This window comes from Corapipo altera, unplaced genomic scaffold, assembly GCF_003945725.1.
Source record: "Corapipo altera isolate COAL_440 unplaced genomic scaffold, ASM394572v1 308, whole genome shotgun sequence".
Taxonomy (NCBI): domain Eukaryota; kingdom Metazoa; phylum Chordata; class Aves; order Passeriformes; family Pipridae; genus Corapipo; species Corapipo altera.
The window spans coordinates 750,907-774,790 of record NW_020884925.1 but is presented as its reverse complement, the minus strand read 5'-3'; the positions used below and the strand labels follow the sequence as shown (position 1 = coordinate 774,790).

General features: G+C 45.5%; 1 protein-coding gene across 7 annotated transcripts in view; it reads left to right on the top strand.

Moving 5' to 3' along the window:
• The window catches only part of MYO9A (myosin IXA), a 168,803-nt gene that overhangs the window by 63,756 nt on the left and 81,163 nt on the right, over window positions 1–23,884 (top strand). For 6 of the 7 annotated variants that reach the window (XM_027657759.1, XM_027657760.1, XM_027657758.1 and 3 more), the window contains 6 exons: window positions 1,269–1,331; window positions 2,924–3,023; window positions 5,612–5,668; window positions 8,934–9,031; window positions 11,008–11,134; window positions 18,042–18,131. In XM_027657759.1, the coding sequence (XP_027513560.1) occupies window positions 1,269–1,331; window positions 2,924–3,023; window positions 5,612–5,668; window positions 8,934–9,031; window positions 11,008–11,134; window positions 18,042–18,131 (535 nt within the window). The remainder of the gene's footprint in view (window positions 1–1,268; window positions 1,332–2,923; window positions 3,024–5,611; window positions 5,669–8,933; window positions 9,032–11,007; window positions 11,135–18,041; window positions 18,132–23,884) is intronic. The other variant, XM_027657762.1, reaches the window with a different exon arrangement.

Genomic DNA, 23,884 nt, shown 5'->3' with positions numbered 1-23,884 from the left:
TAAGGGGATGGACGTGGGGCAGGCTGTTGTCCAGCAGTGTCTGAGCTGTTATGCAGTAGGATCCCACCAGTGGGATCTGGGATGCTCCAATATGTTTCTCATTCCTCTGTTCCCTGACCCTGCAGTGAACCCATGGTGTGGCTTGGGAAGGAAAAATTGGGGATGTAAAAAACCCCCCTACCTGTTGGTGAGAAATATCCACAAACTGTTCTCAGCCTCCCCACAGGAATAAACCTTTCAACCAGAGGAATAACACAGCTCTGCTGTCTGTCTGTCTTTACTCCTCCTGTCCAGCAAGGCCATCCCGTGGGGATTTGGATCTGCCACTTCCAGTGACCTTTCCCAAAAGTTGCCATAAGAATTATCACAGAACCTCTGCAGCACATCCAAATGATTTCTATTTTATTTTTTAGTGGAAGGAAGGGCCAATTATTTTGATGTGAGTAATAAATAGGTCTGGCTGCCCCATTTATGTTGGAGCAGTGAGTGTAGAGGCACCTCCTTGTCCAACCATCCCAAGACTCCTTGGGTTTCCCGGTTCCTACGTGGCCCCTACTGTCGATGCCACGTCACTGGGCATCTGTAGCTGGAAAAACACAGCTCCATCATCAAAGTGCCACTTAGAGCTTGGGGTTCTAAATCCCTGTCATTACTGGTTAGGGTTGTTTGGAAGAAAAAAACCTGGGGAGGCTTGGCTTAACTCACCAGGCTTGAACGAAGGGTTTAATATGTAAATTGAACATGTTTGTTGGGGAGGCTCTCAGGAGAAAATGTAAACTGCAATAAGGAGCTTTCCCAATTGTTTGTTTTGTTTGACTGCAGCCATGAGTTTAGAACTTGAATTTTTGGTGGGAAGTGGCTCTCCTGGACGAGGGAATGGCAACGCAGCTTAAGTCGCCTCTTGCAGAGTTTTGCAGGCAGATATTCCTCGTGTGCACGACTCCTGGGCTGTGAGCAGCTGGACTGGGATGGAACAGGGATCTGAGCTCTTTCCTTGCCGTCAACATTTCTCCCTGCCCGGAGGCTGATGCATCTGAGCTCATGTTTTTCAGATCCAAGTTAGTGTTGGCTTCGTATCAAACCAAAAAAACCTCAAAAGCCAAACATAATATTGGGCTTGTTCTGCCAAGGAAGAAATTTATACAACTAAGTGAAACAAGGCTGAAAGTTCTTTGTGTGGGTACCGAGGCTCAACAGCCCTGGTGAAGCTGCCTTCGTTTAAGTCGAGTATTGGGTCGAGGGATAACGGTTTTGTTTGTTCCTTGCAGAGCTTATGTGGAAAAGTACCTCCTGGAGAAGTCCCGCCTGGTCTACCAGGAGCACAACGAGCGGTAGGTGCCTCTATTTTGCCTACAGGGATGGGTTTGACTCCTGTCTGTGGCACAGTTGCCTTAAACCCCTGCTGGAGCAGGATTTCCACGCTCCTGACCCTGTGCTGCAAAGAGAAATTATGCATTTTCTGTCTCTGTGTTTATGTTTTGTTGTTTAGGGAGAAATGTGGCACCCGGAGAAAGTAAACTCCATTATTTTATCAACAGCCTTTGATTTATCAGGGAATGGGTTGGGTGGGAAGGGACCATAAAGACAATCTTGTTCCTGCTGTGGGCAGAGAACCTTCCACCAGAGTGTTGTCAGATTTTGTTTCTATTTTCACTGTCTTTCTGATTCGTGTCAGATGGGCTGTTACATCCCATGTGTTTTCTTGGGCAATTTGTGAGCTGTTTAATATCTAATTTGGGGGTGGGGGAAGATGCTGTTTTAGTTCTGTTTCACAGAGCCTTCAGAGGGGCCTCTAGAAAAAGCCAAAATTATATAGAATTGATGTGAATTGTTCTTTCTTAATTGCAACATATTATTTGTTGGATATTCCTCTCCTCTCTCAGTAATTAATACTCCAATTTTAAATAATTTTTCTCCTTCTTGTTGCCTTTCAACTCTTGGCACTTCTGTCTGTGTTTCCCCCTGGAGACAGATGTGTGAGAAGTTTTCTGGAATGCTCCAGGGCTGATCTGGGAGTTAAAGAGCATCTTCAGCCCTGACAAATGTCCTCTTGGGTGTTGCAAGATGATTAAACTCGGATCCTCTTGGAAAACATCCAACACGAAAGCAAAATTTTAATTTTAGAAAGAAATAGTGTTAATCTGTGGTGGGGTTGTCTGGAAGCAGAACAGCTGAGTGTCCCTGGGGTGGGTTTAGCACCAGGAATATTCAAGTATTTGGAGTGTTTGAGCAGCTGTAATAATTGAAGATTTTTCAGTTGTGTCTTATTGAAATGCAACTGTAGAGTTGTTACCTTTTTAATGGTAATAAGGTCTTAAAAACAGTAATTCCTGCACTGCAAGGAAATCTACTGGGATTCTATAAAGGGGGATGGGGCCAGGTGGGGGTGGTGCTCTGCTCCCAGGGAACAAGGGACAGGACAAGGGGAAACGGCCTCAAGCTGTGCCAGGGGAGGTTCAGGTTGGACATCAGGAGGAATTTCTTCCTGGAAAGGGTGGTCAGGCATTGGAAGGGGCTGCCCAGGGAGGTGGTGGAGTCCTCACTCCTGGAGGTGTCCAAGGAATGACTGGATGTGGCACAGGGTGGACTCGGTGACCTTGGAGGTCTTTTCCAACCTCAGTGATCCTGGGATTCTGTCAAATACAACAACACATGGTTCTGAAGGAAAACGTGATAATCCCAGCTAGGAATTCTTTAAGCAGATTCTAGTGCAGTGGATGCCCTTGGATGGAAAAGAGACATCTCCATGACTTCATGGAATCCTTTCCATCCCCACACGGTGGGTACAGACCGTCTCCGTAGGGTGTCAGCTCTGAGTCTGGAAGCTGCAAACTCAGGTTCTGAGCTTTCCATGCCCTCCCTGCTTGGTGCTGCTGTTTATTTTCAGGTCTAACATGTTTGGTTTTTTTCTCTTTGTCCCCAGGAACTACCATGTATTTTATTACCTCCTGGCAGGAGCAAGCGAGGAGGAGAGATCAGCATTTCACCTGAAGCAGCCAGAGGAATATCATTACCTCAACCAGGTGGGAATTCTATACAGGAATACGATACAGGGCCTTGCCTTTTCCGCTGCTGACATTTAATGCTAATAAAGAAAAGAGGTGTAGTAGTAAAAATGGGTTTTCCTAATGCTTTACAGGAAGTCTCCTATCACTGGAAATAATTCCTCCTTGGCAATGTGAACACCTGGTAGTGTGGGGAAAATAATCAGTGTTTTCCCTCCCTGGGATGTGTTAAATATGTTGAGGTTTTAGTTGCTGGAGGGAAGAACAGTAATAATTTCTCTGTTATCTGTGTGAATGTTGTTTCCTCATTAACATCTGTCTGCTGAGCAGGAGAAAAGGGGGAAATGTGGGACAGTTGGATATAACACCTTGCATGAGGTAGTTCTAATCCTGTAGCTTCCTGGCTGGCTTTGAATTTAACAATTAATAGAAATCAAACCACAGCAACCACTGAAAATCCGGGAATTAAGAATGAATGAGGTGTTACCAACAGCCAAGTAAACTCAGCTTATATGATAATAACTTTATTATAAACTGACTGACTTCAGGTATTTAAGCAGTTGTCCACTGGTGCTTGTGGATAGGGACTTCAGGGAGAAAAAAGGAGGAGGAATATGTGGGGGAGGAGTTAAGTCATCCATTGATTTTAACTGATTACAATTTTCTTGGCACTGAAACATGAGGAGCAATGAAGAGTGATTTGAGCCATAAACTGGAGAGAAACTTGGACCCACAGCTCAGCCCAAATGGCCTTTAGTCTTTCTAGAGATATAATTTCACTCTGGAATAGTCTCAATTACCAGGGGCTTCTTAAAGATCTTTTTAAAGATCAATGCCAAAATGCATCATCCCATTAACAACTCCCACCCTGGAGCAGCAGGATTGGGAAATCTGCCCAAAGAGGGAGCACACCAAGAGCTGGAGGCTCTTTGCTGCATCTTGGAGCCTCAGGCACGTTGGAGAACGTGGTGTGGTCTCCAGCACCATCTGTGCTGCAATTTTGCAGCAGGAACGTGCCAAGATGGAATGTTTTGGCACATTCCCAGGCTTTGTTGGGCCATCCAGTCGTTTGGTGTTAGTGGAAAACATTGCTTTTAATTACAGCCCCCTTTTTTTTTTTAATAGCAATTTAAGAGCGTTACTATTGAAAGTAAAATCAGAAATCTAATGGCACGTGGTACGTGGAACCAGAGAAATGTTATAATTTAGGGTGAAGTGTTTCTTTTAATCTATATGAAGGTTTGGTGGGACAAGTAGGCTGGGGAAGGATGCTGAGGTACCTCCAGTGGAAGAGGGCAGTGGAATCTGGACTTCCCTGGACACGGTGACAGTCAGGGGTTTTTTTTTTAATAATTAGAGTGAGAAGACCACTTACCACTGAGGACTGTGGGAAAATGGTGCCTTCAGGTTTGGGCAGGGCATGGTTTCACACTCAAACCATCTGACAGTGCAGGAGCAACTTTCCCCTGCCCTACAGGCAAATGGGAAAAGGAAAATAAGGAGAGCAAAGGCAAAAGAGGTAGTGGAGAAATGGAACAAGAAATTTGGGAATCATACTGGGGGGGAAATTAGAAAATGAGCCTTGAGCGTTTCCAGTCACTTCTTAAATGTGTCCTGGAGAAGTCCCTGCCTTTTAAAAGGGAAAAGAACCAGGAAATGAAATGTTTGACTGAAAAATAAATATTAATATTGAGAAGCCATAACATTGAACCCCTCAAGTCCAGGGGTGACTCAGGCCTGGAGTCAGGACTCTTTGTCTGCTCCCGGTTCCTCCGGGTGTGTTCTGACACAACGTGCACTTTGCATTGCAGATCACAAATAACCCAGTCAGGGATTGCACCAGACTCTGCTGCTCATCAGGCTGCTGGGCTGTAAGTGCAGGGAGCAGGTTGGAAATAAAGATTTAAATAGTTTTTTAGACTCAAGTTGACTTTAACCATCGCCTGAGTTCGGGTGAGTTCTCCACCTCCCACCCCAATGGCAGGTGTACCCACCTCTGTGTACTCTGCAACTCACTGAGTATTTTCTGTGCTGATTATTCACCTTTATCAGTTTCTAAATTAATGATTTGCAGGTTTAGATCCTTGTTTTCAGCTCCTCAGGAGCTCTGGGGCCAAGTTTCTCTCCCTCCTGGGACTGGTCACTGGTGTGCCTTGACTTCTCTCAACTCCACCTCTGTCTGATTGGAAAAAGACACAAATTCCTAAAAAGCTTTGGAATGTTGCTGGAAGAATCTCACTTTTGCAGCACTTACATGTGCCTGGAGCAGAGGTTGAGAGTAGAAACCAACCAAATCTGCTCTTCAGTGGGATTTGTCCATCAGTGGTCCTTCAGCTTCAGGTAAAGCAAAGGTTTCTTCAACTGTGGAGAAAAAGAAAAGGTTTTCAAACCCACTGAGCTTCTTGTGTGAGAGGGCAACACTGTGAGAAGGAATCAGCACGAGGAATGCAAAAGGATTATAAATCTTACCTGGAAAAAGTCCGAGGCAGCAACGATGAAACGATTCTTGTCCTCGGAGAGCCGCCGTCACTGCCCTGCTCAGGGAGCAGGTAGTGGGGGTTATTTGGGGTCTGGGCACTACTTAACCCGCTCTGCCTTGCTTTCAGATGACAAAGAAACCCCTCAGCCAGAGCTGGGATGATTATTGCTATGACTCTGAGCCGGTCAGTACCAGAACCCGCGTGTTGCTGCTCTCCCTGGGGGAGCAAAGCCAAACTGAGCTTAACCCATTAACTCCCCTCTACCCTGCAGTGCTGTTGCTTGTGATGGTCCACTTGGTTTTCTCCATTGCCCTTTTTGGATTCCTTCCATCTGGAAAGCTGCTTCAGCAGTAGGGGATGGTCAGCTCTTCACAGTCATCTTAGTTTTATGGACTAAGGGGGTTTTATTCCTTCTTGATAATAAGACGGGATGATTTATGGGAACTGTGATGTGGCAGCAACGTGAAAATTGAAATTCCTTTCTGACAAAACAGCAGATCAGCCTCTTGCAGCCCCAAGAGAAGCATCAGTTCGTGCTGGTTGTAGTGGTGTATCTGCTCTCCAGCTTCCAGGGGAAAAAAACAACCCAAAAACACCCCCCAACCATCTGTGAGAAAATCAAATCCTGATATTTTTCAGAGGGCAAAACAATTCCTTCTCCTGAGATACTTCTGCTGACACGATCATCCTTTCCACATGGATCACCCCAAAAAGGGCAATGGGGAAGCTTCTCCTCCTTCAGCTGGTGACATGCTTTGGAGTCTGTGTGGCCTGTGGTGCTCCTTGGGCTCTGTCCTGCATGTGGGAGCATGTTTGGGATCAGCTGCCTGTGGTTCCTGCTCATTTTGCCGTATGCTTGATGGTTGCCAAGCTCTTGCTGATGCATCTGGAAGAGTAAGGGGTGATCTGTGAAAGAGATGGGCTTCACCTGGGCTAAATAAGTGTCTTAATAGCCAAGATTTCCTTGCAAAATCCTTAGAGGAGGGGGAGGGAAAGGGGATCTAACCCTCCCAATATTATAAATATGGGATATTGGATTGGCATCCTTAATCCCTCAGCATCCTTGGGGGTCCTGCAGGAGCAGGGAGTGCTGAGTAGATTCTGTTCTATATGCACTTTATAAGTTGCAAAGCCCGTGGTTGCTTTAGGAATGGGTTGGGACAATTTCCTATTAAAACAACCCCAAACATACATGTTGTTACAATTTGACTGTTTAGCTGTTTAGGATCATTTTATTTGGGATCATTTGCTCTGATATTCCTAGGAAATAACATCTTTACTTCAGCTGATGAGTCACTCTCAAGCCTACCCCGGACCTCTCCCCACCTCCATGGATTCAGCCCGCTGCAGGCGGATGGTTTATAAAGCAACTCTATTTTATCCTCTTTAAACTTTCCATGGAAATCCATGGATTGCTTCGATGTGACGATGGGAAGCAGGGGACCCCCTTTTACTGGGAACCTATTTGCTCTGACAGGATATTTGGTCTGTGGGGATGGGCTTGTCTGCTCGAATCTCAAGGAAACTCCTCTTGTCTATAATTATTATCCCCTTCTCATCCATCAGGAAGTGGTGCTGGGCTGGAACTCTGCAGAGAGCATCCACTTTTAGGGAGAGAAATTGCTAAAAGCCTTTCCATGCGGATTAATGAGTCAGGCAATTGTTATGTAAATCATTAATTAAATTGCCTTCAGCAGAGACTGTGCCACTTCTGAGCTGTCCCTGGGATTTGCTGTTGACTCGTGACTTCATTTTGGAGGAACGGTGCCAACGAATGGAAACGGCTCCTGGAATGTGCAGTGCCACCAGAAGCACCCCTCAGTGTCTTTATAAAAAGCTTTCAAAAGGCCTGATTTGCAGAACTTGTGGGTTTGTTGTTGTCCTGCCCACTCCAGGTGCCACCAGAACAGGGGTGGAAATGCCCCCAAGTTCTCCTCAGCATCAGTGCAGGGGCTGAGGAAGCCAAGGTTGGAGTTCAGGAGGGACAACTCCCTATCCCAAAGTTTTATGGCGTCAGTAACCACACTGGTGATGCTCCACAGCGTGGGTGTCTTTGTGTTCCTTTGGACACACACAGCTCCTAAAAATGGGAATTTTCAACCTTCTCCTAATAAAAGGTGAAAAAGTCCCTTTCCTAAGGAGTATTTCCTAACTCAAGCATGTTCTTTTCTCCTTAAATTTCAGCCCCTGTGCGTGGCTTTAAGTGGTCTTCCTGTTCAACAGCTCCAAATTCCCTTTGTCTGTGGAGCATTAACTTGTCTCTGGGGACAATTGATTCCAAATTGTCGATTTTCTTGTCCAGTTGCTCTTCTCTGGCTTTTAGTTGAGGGGACGGCGCAGTTGTGGGGGAATCTCCTCTTTTGTAATAAATATTTTAAAAATATAAATAACATAATATGTAATATTATTATTATTTAAATACAAACCCAATATAAATAAAGATTTTAAATAAAGATTTCCCCCTTAAATGGTAGCTCTGGCTGTAATGATGCTGATACAGTTGTGAGGCTTTATATGCTGCAAGACACAGAACTGCTACTATAAAATAACCTCATTCTCTATATTCCATATTTATGGCTTATTTCCTGGGCTATAAGTGAGTCCAAGTGTCTTCCCAAGTGTTCACATAACCTGTTTATTCCAGAATTTCCAATTTATTTGTGCAAATTTTTGCTTGGGTGATATATGTGATTTACAGGAAAAGGATCAAAATAAAATATGTGGGTTCAGGTGTTTAATTAATTGAAAGCTAAAATTTTTATTTTTATTATTTTAGTAGATTTTTAATAGAATTTTTTAGAATTTCTGGAATTTTTATAGAATTTATTTATCCCTGGATTAACTTGCAGAAAGTCTCTATATAAGTGTTAGTAAAATATTCTGGGCATTATCTGAAAAAACTAAACTGTTCAGACACATGAGGAGCCTCCAAGAAGTATAAAATATCTTGGATTTCAAATTCTCCCAATGCCTGCATTTTTAGATAAGTTCCCTGGAATTAGAATAAAGTTAGTGAAAAACATTAAAGCTTTCCCACACAGGGTTTAATTCACTGATAAGTGACATGAAATTATGTGGATTTTTTTCTAAACTGAATTTTTCCTCTTTAGTTATAGGAATTTTTAATGGAGCAGAACTTATTATGGAAGAAACTGCCTGTAAATGGGAAACAAATTTCACCCAGTTGTTAATTCACAGCCCTTTTGTGTGTGAGTTGCCCCAAACTGCCAAGCGACTCGTCTTGTGTTAGAGGTTAAACCTGGGAAATAAGGATGTATGTCCAGGAAAAATTAACCCCAAATGTAATTCTTCCAGTCCCAGCTTGGAAATATTGCTGATCCAAGGCTTGGAGATCACACAGGGATGTTTCTGGAGTGCTGACTTGGCCACCTGGCCGTGCCCTGAGCTAATTTCTCCTGGTGCTCACTCCTTGTGTTGGAATTTCCAGGATTGCTTCTCCGTGGAAGGGGAGGACTTGAAGCACGACTTTGAGCGGTTACAGCTGGCCATGGAGATGGTGGGATTCCTGCCGAAGACACGCAGACAGTGAGCTCATTTTCCATGATATTAGTTGAGGTCACCTCCCTCCATAATGGCCTGACTTGAGTGAACGTGACCCTTGGGAAGGAGCTGTGAGTCACTGGAACGATGTTCTCCAGAGAAGCTGTGGCTGCCCCATCCCTGGAAGTGTCCAAGGGCAGGCTGGATGGGGCTTGGAGCAACCTGGGCTAGTGGAAGGTGTCCCTGCCCATGGCAGGGGGTGCAATGAGTTGAGTTTAAGGTCCCTTCCCAACCCAAACCGTTCTGTGATTCCGTGATCGTTACCATAGTTAACGATTCTCCTCATGCAAATGGAGCGTTGGCAGAACTTGACATCTTCAAGTATTTTTCAACTGTTCATGAATAGTCATGGCTTACTCTGCATGTCATGAATCCAGATCCTGGTTTAATCAGAAATCCTGATTTTCACTCCTCAAATTTAACCCTTTGCATGCAGTTGCAGCTCTGTACACTCATTTTGCCCCCTAAATTCACTGGAAGTGCTGGTTGGAAAACTGGACTTTTTACTTAGATTGCAATACAGCACCTTCCACCAGCTGCAAGGATTTCTATGAGAGTCATCTTCAGCCAAACCCACAGGATAATTCCTCTCATGTTGATTGTTGGCTTGAAAGTCTTGAGTAGGTTGGGATGAATTTGACATAAAAAAATTGCCACAAAGACATTTTCACCCAACCGACAATTTTCAGCAGCTCATCCTTTATCCCCCACTTGTAACAAATCAATTCTGAAATTAAAACTGCTTTTTCTCTATCTGTCCCACACACATGGATAAACCCAGGAATACAAACTTCCAGTGTGAGCAGCTTCTTTTATCAGGTTTCAGGGACAAAGTTTGTTGAGAGTGCAGTGAGGGGGTTTAATTGCCAGAGTAAAACAGTCACTCAGTGTGAGGACTGAGCAGAGTTGGATGGCACAGTAAATTCACACTTTTGATTTACTGTGCAATGATTTTTCCTTGAGTTTCTCCTGGTGAATTTTGCTTGTCAAAAATAAAGCCAGTTCTTCACTGTACCAGCAAATTTATTTTGCTCAGGGTTGTACAACTGTAACACTAGTAAGGAACCACCATCAGCTGAGTTTAGAAAGGACAGTTTAAATATTACTATACTTCTATAAGTAGCTTTTTTTATACCAAAACACAGGGTTTCACCTCTGTGGAAACAGAGAAATTTTGATAATTGCACCCCTGTAATTCGCAATAAGGAATCAATACCTCTGGTTTGGAGAGAAGGAAGGACTGGCTTGGAGAGGTGTTGTCCAAGCTGGTGGCGTGGCTGGGAATCACATTTGGGTTAGTCATTTTTAAGTCCCCAGAGAAGGTAGGAATAGGGACAGGCAGGGTTTATAGCTGAAGTCAACCATGACTCAGAAGTTGAACTCCATGATCCTTTTGTGTCCCTTTGAACTCAGGATATTCCTGATTTTTCTGGAGGTGGATATAACTTAAAAATTAACAAATTGGCCCCCAAACTGGAAAATTGGTTGGATAAATTTACTTTTCTCTGTCTCAGTTGCTTATGTATTATAAAAGCCTGTTATTTTTGCCTGTTTTATGTAGGCTTCCTACATCGGCCTAGATGGGAGAAGGACAAATGTGTGCCAGGGGACTAAGGAGGGTCTCCTGCCTGGCCAAGCCCACTCTCCCCCTTCATTTAGGCAATTGCATGATATGTATTTCATCTGGACATTAAGATCACTCAAGAAGCTCTGTTTTTCTTACAACATGGGGGTCATTTTGTAACCACAGCTTTGATGTGTTAAATGATTTTCAAGGAAGCCTCAGCAGTGCAAATTTGGTACTTGACTGAGTGAAAACCTTTTTGACAGGAGTTGAGTTGGACACTTTGGATTGAAAATTAGAGGAAGGAGCCAAATAGGAAGATGGCCCTTGGAGATTTTTTTAATTTGCTTTATGAAAAAAAAACTGAGTGCAAATGAATTCTCTGTGTCTCCTGTAGGATTTTCTCACTCCTGTCAGCGATCCTGCACCTGGGGAACATCCGCTACAAAAAGAAGACCTACAGGGATGACTCCATTGATATTTGTAACCCTGAAATCCTGCCTGTTGTGTCAGAGCTGCTGGAGGTAAGGCTTGGCTTTTCCTCCTGGTATGTTCCCCACCTGATGAGCCACCTCTGGTTTATACCAGAATTTATTTCCCGTTTCCCTGCAGAGTAAGTTCTCCTGTGTTACCTGTTGTTTGTGTTTGCCAGTGGAAAGTTAGAAAGAGATTTTGATGAGGTTTTTACTGCAGGTTTTTTTACTCCTACTCTTCAGCTTTGGGTTTCATTGACTGAAAATCCTGTTTGTGTGGTTAAATAGGAAAGATTGCTAAGCAGGTCTGGGTGGGAAGCAGAACTGCTGTTTCAACACAGCAGTTCCATCAGTGGCCAGCCATCCAAGTGCCCTGATGCTCCTCAGGTCTGCTTCAAACCTGTCTGAGAAGCTGGAGCTGTTGTAAGACCATGTAAGACTCAACTCTCAGGCACATGGTGTGACTCCTGGGGATGGTCCTGTGCAGGGGTAAGAGTTGGACTCAATGATCTTTGTGTGTCCCTTCCAACTCAGCATATTCTGGGATTCAGCCCCTCCTGACGTGGGCAGAGGTGGCTAAAAGCTCTCCTTGCTCTCACTTCTCTTGAAGTGCTTTAAACCACTTGTAGCTGAAATGTTACTCTTGTAGTTGGTTATAACAACAGTTCTCTTTATCCTTTTGTACTCCCTGGATGGTCTGGAAGGTTAATGTGTACTGATTTTATGAGAAGCATCAGAAGGTGACTCCTCATTTTGTGGACACCTGATGCTCTGCCCATTCCTTCCATTAGATAATTGCGTTGTCTCCTGACCTAAAGAACTTGGGAATTGGTTGTCAGGGATATTCATAGCACTTCATTAATGCCTTGAATTTAGGGAGGGGAAGCTTCTGTAAAGTCTGGGGATGAGCAGCTGGATGCTCTTTGTGTCTTGACCTTAGAGATGCCAGAAATAAACAGAAGGAAAATATAAGTTGGGAGGAGAATTTTGTTGATTTTACCCTGTAAAACAAGTTAAGTAATTGTTTTTTAAAAAAGCTTTGGTTAAGAGGGTGACTTAGAGATCTGAAAGAGTTCCATTCCAGGCTTTGGGTCTTTGCCCTGACTTTGCAAACAAACTCTTCTGTAACATCTCCACCCTGTGAGGTACCGACGTGTTCTTTACTCGTGAACATGTGAAATGATGCATCAGATGAGCCACATAAATCCAAGGGTGGCTTGATGCAATGGTCTGGAACCAGGTAGTGTCAACAAGATGGAAAAATAAATCAATGAATAAATATTTTTCATCATTTTGAAAAAAAAACCCAACCACCACTAGATTCTGGTGTAGCTGAGCAAAGTGATGGATTTCTGTTCATCTTGGTGATCCCTTTGCAAGTTAAATGGCCACACAGAACATAAAATGCTTGTTAATTAATCAGGGCAGTGGAGATCTCGGGGCTGATCTGGTGAAATACATGGCTGGGTGTGGGGAAGTAGTGTTGCTTGTCCTTAAATTTGCATTATATGGTAATTTATCCCTGGTACTGGAGACTCTGGCTGCCTCCAAGTGTAAACTTTTCAACAGACCCACTGAAATCAAGGAAATAATCCCATTTTCTGAATTGATTTCTTTTCTGAAATGGCAAGGTTTTTTCAGATCTGAAAAGCTGTCGTTGCTTATTCAGATTTGACCAAAAGGGAGAACCAAAGAGATGAAACACCATTACAAAGATCATCCATCCCACTTTACTCAGGAGTTGGCTGCTTACAACTCTTCACATTCAGTGTAATGAATTCTTCTCAGCCAGACACCAAAAATACTGGTTGAAACATCTGACACTTTGTATTTTGTCTCATTTGGGCAATTACTTTTATTACTTTTTTTTTTTGCGGTCACTGCGCAGAGAACACTTTTGCTTTTCCCATTGTTACTAAAACTTATGAATTGGCTTAAAAAAGTTGTTAATCCCCTCCCTAGGTCTTGGCATTGCTTGCTAAGACTGGAAAATCATCACAGAATAGAAATAATATGAGCTGACAAAGAGTTGGACTTCCTTTCCTGCAGCCACCAGCTGCCTGTTGGGATGGTCTGGAACAAAGCAAAGTGATGGGAGAAATCCCCTCTTCTGTGATCCGATACTTCCCTATTTTGAGAAAAGTTTTGGGTTGGTTTTTATGCTCAAAAGGCTCATTGGATTTGTTCAGTCAAGGATTTGACATGGAAAAGGGAAAGAAAAAGTCCACCTGGACTTGGTGGAAGGGCTCCGAGGAGCAGCAGCTGGGTTGGCCAAGCATGGCTCCGATGGAGTTTTGGCCTTCAAGCGCCAGAAGGGAACCAACAGCCTGGCTGAAATGAGACCTTTAGGCAAAACTAAAGTGTTTTCCCTCTCCAAAGGGAAGTTTGGTCCAAATTCTGTGAGCTGGGTTTGTGTTGGAACCTCCAAGGACAGCTGGGGGAATTTCCCTGCTGCACCAGCTAATGCACCACCACTGCACAGCCATCTTCCCTTTGGATAATAGGATTTGTGTCCTTATAAAATGAAGCAATACAGAGATTTTCCAAAGGAATCTGGGAGGAGACGATGACCTGCGCTGGATTTGCATTTTCTTAGATACCAACACCCCATCCAACATGTTTTTGCTTTATTAAACCATCCAGCCCAGCATTTGTTGAAGCAGCAAACTGCAATATAGGATTTTGGCCAGACTCTGCAGATCATTGTTTCATTTACAGTAAACCCCTGATTCCATTTTTTTGTCAGGAATAGACATAGCCTGTGGATTATGTGATGCTTTTGGCAGGTTTTTCACGGCCTTTGTTTAAACTCTGCTGAAATGCCGTGCCGGGGAGTGATGTCAAGGCTGCCTGATGGATCCAGCAGACATGGGGTCCTGTGCAAGCACTGCAAATATCTCTGCAGAAATCCTGGAGGGTTGGGGAAAACCGGGCAAAACTTTTGTGCTTCTGGGGGGAAATCTTGGAAAGGCTCATTTGTGGGTTTATCAGCAAAAACAATCTCTTAGAAATTATCTGGTCAAGCTTAAGAGAGACCTTTTTTTTGCCATTAGAAGAGCAAGAACATTTTAATTCTTGTATGTTTACTAATAGAGGAAATTATTTCCATTGGAGAAGGAGGTAAATTCTATTGGTGGTCAATGGAGCAGTTTTATGTTCAGTTTGTAGGTTTAGTAGCCATCCCTGGTGCAAAGAAAGGTAAAGATAAGTTATCAAGTGCCCTTGATTAACTTTGCCAGATCTCCCTGTCCATTGAGGCCATTTGTGTTTGGCCTCCACGGCAGATTTATGTGCTCAAGTTCTTCTTCTACTAAAAAATCATCTTCAGCTTCCCAGAGGGATCCCACAAACGTCCTGCTCCTCCTGTGATAAACATCTTGGAAAGTAATTGGGGAGGTGAGGGGATTATGAGGCAGACAGTGCTTGCATCCAGCTTTTTCTTCTGGGTCTGTTTTCTGTACAGAGTTTTGTAGAATCATGGAATGATTTGGGTTGGAAGGGACCTCCAAAGTTCATCTGGTCCAAACCCCTGCAATGAGCAGGGACATCTTCATCAGATGTTTTGAGCCAGAACTTGACTCAGAAAACTTCATAGAACTGTGGAATATCCTGAGTTGGAAGGGACCCACAGGGATCATCGAATCCAACTCCTGGCCCTACACAGACACCCCAACAATCCCACCCTGTGCCTGAGGGTGTTGTCCAAACACTCCTTGAGCTCTGACAGCCTTGGTACTGTGCCCACTGCCCTGGGGAGCCTGTTCAGTGCCCGACCACCCTCTGGGGGAAGAACCTTTTCCTCATATCCAACCTAAACCTCCCCAGACACAGCTCCAGCCGTTCCCTCAGGTCCTTTCTAACTCTCTGGTTATTTGAAAGAAAGTCTGAGGAAAAGATCCAGCTCTTTTCCAAGAAGAACTGATAGAAATCTGAATGTATTTGCTGTTACTCCACCCCAGGCAGCTTTTGAACAAGCCCTGAGCCCTGTAATCCCTCTCTCAAATATGGGAGGAGAGACAAAACCTGATGTTTTCTTGCTGTCCAGTTGGAAATGGTTCATTTTCCTTCAGCTGCTCTAAGATAACAGCCCAGCAGTGCTGGAGAAGCAATCCCTGCCTGCTTTGGCTCCAGCCCAGCCCTTGCCTGGCGGCTCCCGCCGTGCTCCGCCGGCGTTCACAGCCGGTCATCCTTCCCTGGGTCGTGGAGCTCTGCCCATCCAGCCCTTGGCGCTGGTTCCACTCGTGTGTGGCACCAACGTCTTAATTACAGGGACCAAATGCAGATTTAAGACATAAACTCCTCCAGGTCGTGTTTGAGAGGGAGAGCAGGACATGCCCTTCAGCACCAGAAAGCAAAGATCCACAGGATGAGACCTAGGAGTGAAACTTCCAGGGCAAAAAGTGAAGGAGTAAGGGATGTTCTCTGCTTTGCACCTCTGCTCTGGTGGGATTTATCTCTATTTCAGTGGGTCACACCTACTGGAGGAGGAAGTGTTGGGTGTAGGCGATGGGGAAGCTGCACCAGGTGTCCTTAGTTGTTGGATTTATCTTTGGAAAACTCCAGTGGCTCCTCCTTGGCGTAAGGAGCCGAGTACCCTCACGCTGTGACCCTCAGTGACGATCAGACTGATTTGGCTGTGCCCTGGCTGTTGGTGCTCTGAGGCAATGAAGGAATTGAGATCAAGCTCCACTGGGTGGTAATCCCAGGCAGAGACCCAGGGAGAGGCAGGGATTACATTCCCATCCTTGCCAAGTGTGTTTCTCTATAAGAGGATGGTTCAGTGTGATCCCTCCAGGCCAGGAGATGAAGGATCCACATCCACAGGTCTCATCCATCCTGAAAGCTGAGAAGGAAACCAGGCTGGACGTGAGGTGGGGATGGTGAGGTGTGGTGTGGGTAGTTGTTTAAAATCCCTGTGTTTGCTGACAAATCTGGGACTTGGAAGCATTTATGTTGTTTAGGGATATTTCATTGGACTGTTTTGATTAGGAGCCATCTGACACCCCTCTTTCTTGGTGCCTTTGATAATTAAGATGAGCCGGCTGTGGGTTTGCACGGCTCTGAAGTGGGATAAGGGATGGTGTGAGATTCACTTGCTCCAAGCTACGCAGTTGAGGGAGAGCAGCTGATGGTCCCATGGTCACAACCTGCTGAAAAAGTGTCCACACTTCACCCTCAAGGACAAAAATTAAAAAATCACAGATTTTGGTGGATGCAGAGGAACAGAAAACAAATGTGAAATCTTGCTATGGATTTCTGGATGAACCAGGGGATTATGTTTTTCCCCACTTGATTTTAAAGGGTCAAATCAGATTGTGGGAGCTGGGGACTCCAGAGTTGTCCTGGGCACTCATGAGATGAACCTCGAGGTGTTGATGCTGGATTTCCAATGGCATAAAAACCTTGCAGGGTGACATCATGTACAGGTGGCTTTATGTCTTCTGCTTTCCACAGCCACAAGTTCTGTTAGTTCGTGCTTCAGGAAAAGTCAGTTCTGTAGGAATGCCCTGGAGTTTCTCAGTGAGTGTCCCAGGATGGTATTATTGGTAGAAATAGATTTTTGTACAGAACGGCATCATTGTCGTGATGGTTTGTGGGATTCCTGGAGTTCCACTGGCTCCTTTGCATTTCCTCTTCACACTAATTCCTCTTCATACTAATTCAGGCTCTGAAGCCTATGGGGCATATGTGGCCTCTCAGATCTGTGGGGTCTCTGGAGCCTGTGGGGCCTATGGGGCATTGTGGCTTATGGGACCCGTGGGGTCTGTGGGGCTTATGGGGTCTATATGTCCTGTGGTGTCTATGGGGCCTAATTCCTGGATTAAACTGATAAGTCAAAGTACATCCACTCAGAGAATTGTTTCGGTTGGAAAAGACCTCTGAGCCCAATGAGTCCAATTGTTAAACCACAAAGTTTCTCATTTTCATAAATTGTTTCCCTGTGATAAAAATGTGGCCTTGGATGGCCTCAGGAATGTGGATTTTGGCCTTCACCAGAGATGTTCTGAGCAGCTCTGGGGTCTGCATGCAGTCCTTCAGGGAGGAGAGACTTCTGTGCAGCTTCTCAAGCGACATCATCTCTGTATCAACCCATATCCATGAGTTCTGGGCTCCAAGATTTTCACCCAGAAGAACAATTTCTTTGTTGTCATGGAAATTCAGCAAAGATCAGTCAAGACCCAAAGTATTCAGGTCTAACTGATGTATCCTGGCAGAGAGAGCACCTGCTGAGTTCCTCCAGGGCATGTCAAAACAAGAGGGGTTGGAAACTGGCTGGAAAAGAGGCCTTTTCCCAAAAATTGCAAGTACCACTTCATTTTTGGGCACCATTGACCTGTTGACTGTTCACACAACTGAATTTTGTTCTGCAAACCAATTCCTGTGAGAGCTGATTGGGGATTGTCAGCTCACCAGGGAGCTTTAGGGAGTAAATCTCAAGTGCTTTTCCAAAGGTTTCTTCCTCCTAATTCCTCTCCACGCTGAAAAGCACCAAAAAAAACCCCGAAAACACTTGGATATCTTTTAAACTGATGACACTGTTTGGTTGATTAGAGAATAATTTGTGTGACTTCATCTTGACAGTGCTAGAAAGTCAACTTTTTTACCAACAAAAAGTGTAGGAGGGAGGAGCTGCATCAGGAAGGAAGGAAACCCATGGGAAATGCTGGAAATGCAGGAAATCAGGTTTCTTTGGACACTGTGATGTCTGGTTTCTGATGCTGAGTTGGCTCCTCCCTATGGCTGCCTTGTTCTTATCCACTGACCTTAACTCTGCCAAGGGCTGCCAAGTGTTTTCATTATTTGTTTTTAATTCCATTTGTAAATTTTGAATTTGAAAACCTTTACACAGAATTTTGGGATTTTTTAACTTGAAACGCTGTTCTCTTTTTTAAAACAACCTGAATTTTAAAATAAATGTTTTCTGAAACAATCCTTAACATCAGTATTTTTGTTTTAGGTGAAGGAAGAGATGCTGTTTGAGGCCCTGGTGACCAGGAAGACGGTGACAGTGGGGGAGAAGCTGATCTTACCATACAAACTAGCAGAGGTCAGTACAAGATGTTTATTCTTAAAAAGGCAACTCTGGGGATGGTTTTCAGTACTTGAAGTTGTACACTCAGAGTTTCTTTCAGCTTTTATTTATTTAGGTCAAAATAACGTGGGAGAAGCTAATGGGGATGAATTTAGAAAAGGATTGGCTTCCCTTCTGTGCCGTTCCTGGAAGATTTGCACTTTATTCTGATGGGTTTGAAGTGGTTTAATGACTTGTGGCTGTGTAAGAGTTCTCCAAAGCACAGTTGGGTGTTGCTGAGTGTCTCTGATTAATCTCCACATGTCATTCCTTGACTGTGGCACCGATTCATCCCACAGCAGAGGGGGGATCCAAGACCCCCTGGACATTTTTCCTGGGTTCCGAAGCCTGCATTAGCACTGGTTCCTGTGTGGCAGGAGCAGGGGTCTCTATAGGAGACTCCCATTAGCTTTCCCTCAGACCCCTCGCAACCTTTGTCCTTCTGTGGGGCTTTGGAACAGCCACAATTCCACCAGCTGCTCCCAGACTCGAGGGTCTTATGTGTGATCAAAATGGGATTTTCAGGAATTTTGAATTATTCACAGAAACACCTCTTTTTCCTTTTACAATCCCCAAAATACATAAATTCTGTTCTGCTGAGCTCCTTGTTTTGCCTCTCCTGTTCTTCTATCCCCCAGTTTAAGGACGTTGAGCACTCACCACGCTCGGTCCTTCCGTTCCCCCTTATTGTAGCTTCATGTAAGAATTTGCAACATCTTGAGTAGTGTCTGGGAGAGCAGCCTGGTGTGCTGCAAAGAACTCAACACATGGTGTGTTGTCAGGGGTCAGCTGGAGATATTTTGTCTCCTTTTTACAGGAAAAAAAAAAGTATCTTTTCTCCCCTTTTGAGATTATGTGTTTCAGCTCAGCAACTGTTACCAGCTTTTATCTTTAGAAGTTAATTGTTGCCTTTGTGTAAGCCTTGAATCTCCCCAACAAAGGGCACACAGAGGCTCTGGCAGTGTCTTTGTGATGGATATTTAGTGGATGTGGTGTTCCTACCTTTTTTCCTGCCTCTTGGGCACAGACTTAAAAAAAATGGCTAAAAAGGTTTAGAACTTTATTACCACTTCTACTGGAGGTTACTGAGAGTCATAGAATGGCCTGAGTTCGAAGGGACCTTAAAGATGATCTCATTCCACCCCCTGCCATTGGTAGGGACACCTTCCACTATCCCAGGTTGCTCCAAGCCCCGTCCAACCTGGCCTTCAACACTTCCAGGGATGGGGCAGCCACAGCTGCTCTGGCCAACCTGGGCCAGGGCCTCCCCACCCTCACAGCAAACAATTCCTTCCCAATATCCCTTCTAACCCTGCCCTCTGGCAGTGGGAAGCCATTCGCCCTTGTCCTGTCCCCCCAGGCCGTTGTCAATAGTCTCTCTCCGTCTTGTCAGCTACTTCAGGTACTGGAAGGCCACAATTAGGTCACTCCAGAGCCTTCTCTTCTCCAGGCTGAACAATCCCAATTCTCTCAGCCTTTCCTCATGTCAGAGCTGCTCCATCCCTCTGATCATCTTGGGGCCTCCTCTGGTCTCAATACAGCAGCTCCACCTCCTTGTGCTGTTGTTCCCCAGAGCTGGAGGCAGTTCTGCAGGGGGGTCTCACCTGAGGGGGCAGAGGGGCAGAATCCCCCCTCCCCTGCTGCCCAACAGCTGTTTTGGATTGAAACAGCTGGAAACAGTCTTACCTTGCTGCTCTTTCAGCTGAGATCAAAGAACCCTCTTGAGACTGAAAATGAGTTTCTCAACTGCTTCCCAAAATGTTTCTGGTGATGTCACTGCTCACAAATCTCATGTGTTCACTTAGAGAGGTTTGTCACCAGTATCCAGTCAAAGAAATGAAAGATCAGGGTGTGTTGTGGTGGGGGAGAACAGAGAAGCACCAGACTCCCTTGGGAAATGTTGATGGAATCTCTGTGATGAAGTCATTTTGTAAGAAGCTGTGAATTGTGTTGAAAGATGGGCACCACCCCTGCTTTGTGTTCACCTCCTTCCAAGATCAGCATCCTGATCACATTTTAGCCCCCAGTGACCTCACTTTAGAGCAGGTTCACCACTGACCTGCTCATACTCCACAGAGCAGAATTTGAGTTACTCTTACTGGAGCCTCCTCATGATAAGAGGCCTCTCCTGGTCTTCCTCTGGCTCAGGGAGTAGGAGAGGGGACTTAAATTCAGATCCATCTCAGTCAGGAAGGAAGAGTGGGATTCATTTGGCATTTTGGGACTTTACAAAGACTATTGATGTCTGATAATCCCCACTCATGACTCATTGGGCTGTTGGCAACCAATGGGCTGGTTATTCCTCCTGTGTGTTTAACAAAAGAGCTTCAGAGTTGGCTCAAAGGGATGGAGGGATTGCGGTTTTGAGGGTTTTCAGACATGACTGTCCCACCACAACCTCTGTACCTCATAGACAGCTGCTTTTCCTGGTGTATTGAACTGCTGCTTTATTTTGCAGATGCTGGAGGGTTTTTTCACAGCTTGATACACTGAAAATTTCAGGAGAGTTTGTCTGGAAAAGACTGTGTTGCAGCGGCTCTCAAAAAAAGGGTTGTAAAAGTGTCACTTGGACATGTCCTTGCTTGTTTACACCATCAAGAAGAGCACGTTAGATCTACTGATCTTCAGGTGGTAGAGAGGTGGTGGCTGCCCCATTCCTGGAAGGGTCCAAGGTCAGGTTGGATGGGGCTTGGAGCAACCTAGGCTAGTGGAAGGTGTCCCTGCCCATAGCAGGGGGTGGAATGAGATGAGCTTTAAGGTCCCTCCTAACCCACACCAGCCTGGGATTCCGTGTAAAAACCCTTGAAACCTTGGATTTGGGATGGGTTTTGAGCTTTGATGAGATTCCTCCGTGCATCTGCTCCACACCGGAGTGTTTCACATTCTGTGCTGGGCACAGGGGCTGAGGTTTGCTGACCCCTTTCCTCAGGACTGGAGCACATGTGGATGACAAGTCCAAGTAGAAATGCTTGCCGTGGAATGGTTAATGTGAGTGTGGTCATTCCATGCTCCCAGCTTGGCCCCTGAGTCATTTGCACCCTCAGGGTCCTCCTGTCACAATTGTCACCCCCTTCTTGGTAGTGTTGAATGGGCAGAGGAGACGCGGTTGGCCTGGAGGAATCCTTTCCTTCAGGGTTTTGGAGGGTCAGAGCTGAGATTGGACTTTTACTGTACTCTTCCCCTTTCCCAAGCCGTAGCCCCCAGGCACCCAGAGAGGCTCCTCTGTGGGATTTGCAGTGATGTCACATTCCTGGCTGGCTGCTCCTCGCTGTCTTCTCGTTGTGCTCTGATTGAAACAGGGGCCTGTGGTTTGGGGCTTTTTTTTTTTGGAAACAGTGGTTTGAGTACTTGGCAACTCATTTGAAATGTTCTCCTTCCTGGCAGCTGTGAATTGACACCAGACTCTTCTCCTGGGTTTCTTCTGCTCATCTTTGCAGTATTTAGGTAAAACTAAATGTTTTATTCTGGCACGTTTTGGTGCCTGGGTAGAAGGTACTGCAAAGTGTCCTTGTGGGGAACCACTTGCAGACAGACCTTAGAGAATCCCAGACTGGTTTGGGTTAGAAGGGACTTTAAAACTCATCCAGTTCCACCCCCTGCCATGGGCAGGGACACCTTCCACTATCCCAGGTTGCTCCAAGCCCCATTCAACCTGGCCTTGAACACTTCCAGGGATGGGGCAGCCACAGCTTCTCTGGGCAACCTCTTCCTCACCACTCTGACAGGGAAGGATTTCTTCCCAATATCCAAACTAAATGTGCCTTCTTTCAGCTTAAAGCCATCCCCACTTGTCCTGTCCCTCCAGACTCCTGTCCACAGTCCCTCTCCAGGTCTCTTGGAGCTCCTTTAGGGTACTGGAAGGTGCTCTAAGGTTTCCCCAGAGCCTTCTCTTATCCCAGCAGCCTGAAGCCTGCAGTGTGCAGAAAGCTGCAATTGCCACCATCTCCTGTCTGTTTATTGGTATTGTTCTTCTTCACTTACGACTTTTCTTAATGGCTTTGCCCCAAGAGTCATGTTGGGCTTTGCCTCCAGGACTAACGTGCTGGTTTTGAGTTATGCAAAAATATTGACTTTGTCAGCTCTGTGTTTCTGTTAATAAGTCAAGACTTTCTGAACCTTGCCTACATAAAACTGTTCTGCTGGGTGATCCAAGGAGTGGATTCCAGTGCCTAAAGGAAACCTACAGGAAGGCTGGAGAGGGACTTTTTACAAGGGCCTATAGTGATAGCAGAAGGGGAATGGCTTCCCACTGTTGGAGGGCAGGGTTAGATGGGATATTGGGAAGGAATTGTTGGCTGTGAGGGTGGGGACTCCCGGCACAGGTTGCCCAGAGGAGCTGTGGCTCCTGGGAGTGTTGAAGGCCAGGTTGGATGGGGCTTAGAGCAACCTGGGCTAGTGGAAGGTGTCCCTGCCCATGGCAGGGATGATGATGAAGGAGATGATTCAACCCAAACCAGCCTGTGAATGTATCATCTAAATCAGATTAACAGGTTCAAATGTTCAGTTGAAGTCCAGAAAAAGGCAGAACTCCAAGAAAGCAAAACCAGTGCCTCCAGTGTGCCACCACTTGCCATCATGTTCAGCTGAGCAAGTTCTTCCCAGCACAACTAAGGTTTCATTTTACTTCATCTCACCCAGGAAGGTGCGAGGTGTGTGGCAGCAGCACCCGCTCGAGCAGGGCCATAGGGAGGAGCAGATAAATGGTTGTGAACTGAACTCCCATTTCAGGGTGCCATCTATTGCTTCTTGCTGGGTAGTCAGTGCCCATCCTTGGGATATTCCCAGGATTATGGGAGGAACATGTGGTTCTTCAGGAAGACCCTGCAAAGGGTAATGTGCCAACAGGTTTTCTAAGTCATCAGTAAATCATTAAGAGGTGGTGTCCCGCCGTGGTGTTAACATTTGAGGACACTCCCATGTCGCTGCTGCAATTTCAGAAATGAAGGAGAATTGCAGCCAAGGAGAGTCCTGCTTCTGAAGGGAAACAACACTCCTTTGTAGCTTCAGCCTCTCCAGGCTGTGGCACTGATGGCAAACATGGGTTTGATTGTAGCTCTCCAGCTGCATCTCCCAGCGCCTCCGAAATTCCAATGAGCAAGGGCAGCACATCCATAAATAATGCTTCTCTTTACCTCTGGCAGCTGCCTCTTATCTCCTGAGCCACGCTGGCTCATCTGCCCCAGAGCCACTCCTGCAACCACTCATTTTCCCTTTTATAGCAGCTGGATGGGGTTTTGATGCAGTGTTTGAGACGCCGGCGCAGTTTGGGCGGGAGCGAAGGTTGAGGAGCTTTGGGCTGTCAATAAACTCAGGGAAAAGGCTGCACGGACATGAAAGGCGGCACTTGTGTTCTCAGGGCTTGGGTTAGTGTCCAAAACAGCTGCCAGTGTCTTTATCAAGAGTGAGATGGTGGATTAATTGAGCCGGGAGCAGTCCATGGGTTTCCAGAGAAATCACAGTGGAGTGTTTGGGAACAGCGAGCTGGACAGGTCTGCTTATTTAGCAAATCAAATGCAGTGGGAAGGACCTTTGGAAAAGGCTGTGGAAGCAGTAAAGGCATCAGTGGTATGAGGGTTGACTGGGCTGTTTGGATTAAAATCTGTCCTAAACGCGGGGCATCTCTGCAGCCACAGTCACATTCTCCCTAATAAGGTAAAATATAGCAGACACGTTGATGAAATTGGGAAAATGGGATTTTAACGGCAGTAAATAATGCCTGCTCTGGGTTG